At 39.5% G+C, this 6,000-nt stretch overlaps 1 protein-coding gene across 3 annotated transcripts in view; it reads left to right on the top strand.

Annotated features, from left to right (window-relative positions):
* The first annotated feature begins 954 nt into the window (after positions 1-954).
* SLC51A (solute carrier family 51 member A) overlaps positions 955-6,000 on the top strand; it is a 39,625-nt gene continuing 34,579 nt past the window's right edge. Inside the window, exon 1 of one of the 3 annotated variants that reach the window (XM_075202335.1) lies at positions 955-1,052. Coding sequence is in view for 2 of the 3 variants with exons in the window: in XM_075202336.1 (XP_075058437.1) it covers positions 2,374-2,411 (38 nt within the window). In the remaining variant the exon portion in view is untranslated. Of the gene's footprint in view, positions 1,053-2,319; positions 2,412-6,000 lie in introns of those variants that run through there. The other 2 variants (XM_075202336.1, XM_075202332.1) reach the window with 2 other exon arrangements.

Genomic DNA, 6,000 nt, shown 5'->3' with positions numbered 1-6,000 from the left:
GTAATTAGGTTGTTTTGAGGCTGTTGTTTCATTCCTGAAATTAAAGGAAATGTGCTGTTCTTTTGAAGTTTGGAAGGCTGCACATGAAGCCCTTGAAGTATATCAGGTTGTCCATCACTGAGTTAAACCTATAATTTTGAAATTTTGATTACATCACTTCTGTGGTCATTCTAAAAACTTAATTGGAATCTGTATTAAAATCCTATACTGTACCTATTACCACCTTTTTTTATACTAAAAGTCACCTCAGATTTATGTGACCAGAACAAAAGCACTTGGCCTGCAGCCTCACACCGTTATCTGGTTACAGTGCTCTTCAGTGACTTAACTAATATGCTTAGATTTTACAGTAGAGGATAAATTATCCTGTGCGCATATGTGTAAAAAGGAAAGCAGTTGTATAAGGTAAATGTAAAGAGGGTGTTTTTACCATATATATATATATATATCACTCAGTCTCTCAAAATGAGAGAAGTATTCCCACTATACCTTTAGAAATTATGTTCTATTTTTAGTCTATCCTCTATTTGCTAAAAGTATAGTACAGTTCAAGGTGCACACCCACTGGTCTTTGGAAATAACCCATTAAAAGGAGTATGAATCTACATTTGTGGAGCTGTAGATCCTCCAGAATTGCACATGATGGAAACCATAAAAACTTCACTTCAAAGTCCAACCTACTTCATTTTAAGACCATCCCCTCTATTAATTTCAGTGTTTGTGTTTTTCCCCTAAAATACCACTCTGTTTAGCCTCACTAATCATGAGAGAGAGGGGCCATTATAACTGTATTAATTACATTGGTAACTTTTGTGAATTTGAAGCCTGTTATAACAGTGATCACAGTGTGCCTAGAAATCTGTATTGCTGCCAATATGCAATTGTGAAATGCGTCCTGATAAAAGTATAGTTCAAGGCTTGGTTTACACAACCTCAGAGCAGGCTAAAAAAAAGTTTATTCTTTGCAGAGAGAAAGATGCTGTGTGCCCTGGAGGTCAGCAGCTGCTGGGGGTATTGGCCCTTCCAGTTGGAGGTTGTTGGGGTACCTCCTGGTAAGTTTTGCTCTCAATTTAAAAATACATTAATATATGTAGCCCACTATGCTCACATTGTTTAGCATTAAGACCATCCTATTATGATGGAAGTACATTCAAAGTGGCAGGTGGCTTAACACACTTCAAATGTATGCAATTTAATTTTTTCTTTTTTACTGGTAGCAGCTGAGTGCTGAGGGATTCTGTGTTTTTTTTATTTGTAAAAAATGTATCAGATTTTTGCAGTCAGACTAGGGGCGGGGCTGAACCATGGTGGGCATGGCCTCATCACCCGGGGGCATGTCAGATGCTTCTGGATTGGTAAGCCACATCCGTCCCCTCCTCTGTAGGGGAGGGACAGGTATATTTAGTACATTTTTATAAAATTGTCAGTAAGGAATATTTTTCAAGGGATGACAACCGTGTGGACCACTGAACACACCACAGATCGATGCAAAACTGCTTGTAATTACTAGGCTATAGGGATATAAGTAGTAAGGGACCCAGGTCTAAAATTTGGACATCAACCCTGGAATCCTATTCTCTTACTCTGCATTATGAATCCTATCCCGAAAATTTAAGTTAACATCTATGACATCTTTTATTTATTTAACAATTATCTATATAGTTTTAACATATTACACAGAGCTTTATAGGGAGTATTTAAGCTTTCACATCACTCCCTATCACAGTGAGGGCTTGCAAGCTATATTCCCTACCACATGGACACACAAACACCAGTATGACTTTGCAGTGTTGGAGGAAACAGGAGTACCTGGAGGAAGCTGACGCAAACTATGGGGAGAACATACAAACTGCTCACAGATGTTCGAAATTGAACCCATACACCCAGCATTGTGAGGCATCAATGTTACAGTGTCACTGTGCCAACGTACTGCCTGATTAATATAATATTCACATCCTAAGGAATATCAAGTTGTGGCTCAGTTATGTATCTATAGATCATGATTTCTCCATCAAATACTCTTTGTGACACACTGAATATATTCATGTTCCAACAACGAATTGTCTAATTCTGTAAATAACTCACTTACCTGCAAGTTTTGTTTCAGAAATTAAACCCATCAACCATTGCTGGTATGGAAAAAAATACTACATATTCAGGTTGTTCAATCAAAATACAAAGAATTTACTAAAACTAAAAACAGCTATATATACTGTGTGCTGAATATTGTATGAACATACATTTTGACCAGAGATTAGATGTGATGATTCACCTTTTTTTTCCTTCTTGCATCCTTTGTGATTTTAGATGAACTTTCCTCTGTCAAGAGACCTTGACATTTCTGTTCTGGTTGGTCCTGTTTATCATTCAGTCATGATCATTGAAGAGTCTACCTCTAAGCAGGATAGCAGGTAATATGTTAGGCCAATGACCTGCAGGATGATGATTCTCTGTGCTAAAGTCACTTGCACATTATGCATCATAGCAGCTCTTCTGTTAAAAGCAGACATTAAAAGTATTTGAGTTTCATAATTAAAATTACATTTTTGAACACCAGCCATATTTGCTGGTTTAATATATACATGTATAACAAAATTAACAAAAAAAATCAAGCTTCAATACAAAGCTAAAAGTATCGATAAGCACTGAGGTACATACTGGGCCTCACTTAGAGTTAGGTGCAATTCCACATGCGTCAGAGCTGGATTAAGGCTTTAGGGGGCCCAGTACACTTAAAACAGGGTGGCCCCTGTTGTCTAAAATTAAGGTCATAGTGTTATTATTAGAGATGGGCGGGCTCGGTTCCCCGAGAACTGAACCCGCCCGAACTTTGCCTATCCGAGTACCGAGCCGAGCAGGCTCGGTACTCTCCAGCCAAATTGAGGCCGAACGTCATTGTGCCATCGTCGGATCTCGGGGCTCGGTTCTCGCGAAATTTGAAAATTATAAATACCCGCCTCCACAGCAATCCATCGCCATTTGACAGAGGGAGAGAGCAGGGTGTAGTCACAGGCTGATTAGAGCAGGGACAGAGAAAACAATTCTGATTACAATTATGATAACAATTCTGATAACAATTGATAGAGAAGAGAGGGGGATAGGGGAGTCTTATTTTTCAATATTTGGCACCACAAGTGCTTTGGGGCTGTCCCCCATTCTTTTGCATTAATATTTCTGGCTGTCAAAAGTACTATTTTTCAGCAGTATCTAAAAAAATTTGTAGCACTACAAGTGCTTTGGGCTCATAATGGATTCAAAGCAGTCCACATATGAGCAGCATGAGCAACCAGATTTTGTCACCAGTCCTGATGGTAGTGTTCCCAGTACCCAGTACGTCATCTGGGAAAGGCGATGTCAAACTACATAGTCTTTTGAAATCAGTCAAAAAAACACATACCCACATTTTTTTTACTGTGTTGAAGGGAAAAAGAAGTGTAACTGAGAAAAAGTTAACTGCCAATAAAAAAAAATTGCCAACATGCCATTCTACACACGCAGTGAGAAAAGAAAGAATGAGGCCTTCGCCTTTCTCTATTAGTTGCAGATCAAAAAATGTTACTGAGCCTTCTTCTTGTACGGACACTCGTGACAAAGCAAAACCAAGTAATTTGGAGTCTAAAAGTGGTGCATAACTACTGTTACGCGTGAAAGCAGAGCTGCAAGAAAATAGTAAGGCATTAGAGGATAATGTTTGCTCTGAATCAGAAATGACACCAATCCCTGGGGAGAGTCCATCCACCAGTGGTATGTCTAATCGTGAGCATTCTGTTATTGTACCCATAAAGAAGGGCCCTTTCAGCATTTCTGCTGATGTGTGCCTGAACAGCCCCAGTGTAGCCGGTGATACACAAATTGAGGATGCCACTTTGGAATTAGAAGAGGATGAGGGGAAGATTTGTGTAGGCGACGAGGGCACTAATGATGATGTTGATGATTATGATGCAGACAGATACCAAATTGCCTTTCTCAATTTCTATTTATATTCTAAACTCTATAACGGCTGAATAGTTTTCTATTTTACTCCTAGTGGAGAGGGGGTCTGATGGAGACAGATACCACACTGCCTTTGTCCATTTATTTTTACTTTCTAATTCCACAGTCTATGCAGGCTGCTTTTTTTCTATTCAACTACAAGTGGAGGGCGGGGGGGCATAGATAGCCACCAAACTACCGTGGTCCATTTATTTTTACTTTCTTATTCCACAGTCTATGCAGGCTGCTCTTTTTCTATTCAACTACAAGTGGAGGGTGTAATATACACCCAAAGACGATGGCTACATTGCCAATAATCAAAGATGGAGGAGGTGGACAACCAGGTTTGTCTGTATAATTTGCAGGCAAGTGTTCGCATTAAGGACGGCCTACCAGGGATTAAACTGTTTTTTTCATAATTTATTAGCTTTAGATTTACCTCACTTATCCAAGAAACTAGTGGAGCACTAAATTAGGTTATTTTAGACCAAAAAAATAGTATTTTCTTCAAAAATGGCAAAACAAAACCAAACAAAAACAAAACCAAAACACGCAATGACGGTTTGGCAAAACCAAAACCAAAACACGACGGTAATCCAGATCCAAAACCAAAACCAAAACACGGGGGTCAGTGAGCATCTCTAGTTATTATTGACAAGAAAACTGTGATATTGTTACTCTCATACCTCTCTCATTGCCTCTCTATATCTCTTGCATTGCCGGCTCCATGTCTCTCTTAATGTAGCTCCCTCCATGTCTCTCTCTTTGCTCCCTCCAAGCCTCTTTTATTGCAGCCCCCTCAATGTCCCTCTCATTCAACCCACTCTATGTCTCTCATTGTAGCTCCTCCAATGTCTTTCTTATTGTAGTCCATTCAATATAGCTCTCATTTCTGTATCCTCTCTATAACTCTAATTGCAGCCTCCTCCCTATAGCTCTCATTGCAGCCCCTCCATGTAGCTCTGTCTCATCACATGTCACTCACCTTTAGTTGTGACCACTGGTGCCATTTTCCCGCTCTGCTGTGTGCTAATTGCTGCTTAGATAGGAAGTGAGAACACTTATTTTCTGAGCACTGGATTGTGAGACCTGATGTCTCCTTGGAACTATCAAACACTGACAGTACTTAGAGGAGTTTGTACAGTCAGATTAGCCTCATGGATTTAAAAATGCAAAAGGCTAATAACTGTCTCAAACAGCAGGTGTTAGGTCACGGGTGCCCCCTGAGAGGAAGAGGAGCCTGGGGTAGGTGCCCCCAGGCCAATGTGAGTCCATATTTTGAGCTACAGGTATCTGGCACTAAGTGCCCCTTTAGCTTACAGAGGTGTGTTATGTGTAAGTTCAGTACAGTAAAGACTTGCAGATGCAAGTGAACTATGTCTCTTAGAGATGCATTCAATTTTGACTTAGACATATCTCTAAGATACATTTTTAAGATGCACATCTTTTCTTGTCCTATAGGTAAGGCACAAGTTTGAGAGTTGATGATGATGATAAAGACATTTTTGTGCTGGACACAAATTTGCATTAGGATTAAAGTTACACATATCTGAGGCAACATGCAATTCAAAATACAACCACAGAAACATAATTATTGTGAATATGCAAAAGTCACCATTTTAAGTTCAACAGTAAGGGTTTAATTTCGAGTTGTCTATATTACAAGTTTTGTGTTATGAATAATATACATATATCCACGTTGCGATTGTTCACAGTATTTAAAGTTGTGGGTATCATAGGCTTGCGTTGTCTGCTGTCTAGATAGGCAGTATGGAGGCTGCTAATCATAACTTGTGTAAACTGGGGGTGTGTTCATGTAAGTGTAGTATACACTTTGGTGACGCAACATAATTAGACATGGAGGAATACCCAGATAACTCTCTTAGGAAGCACATCTCTTGTGGGTACTGGAGGGCTGGTGCTAAGATATGTGATGATGTTAATGATGATGACAATCAGCTAGCTGTTTCTGATTAGCTGTTTGCATCTCCAGCTGATAGTACTTCATTCATTAATGTTGCAGCCAGT

Source organism: Mixophyes fleayi, chromosome 3, assembly GCF_038048845.1.
Source record: "Mixophyes fleayi isolate aMixFle1 chromosome 3, aMixFle1.hap1, whole genome shotgun sequence".
Classification (NCBI taxonomy): domain Eukaryota; kingdom Metazoa; phylum Chordata; class Amphibia; order Anura; family Limnodynastidae; genus Mixophyes; species Mixophyes fleayi.
This window is presented reverse-complemented; position numbering and strand designations above follow the sequence as displayed.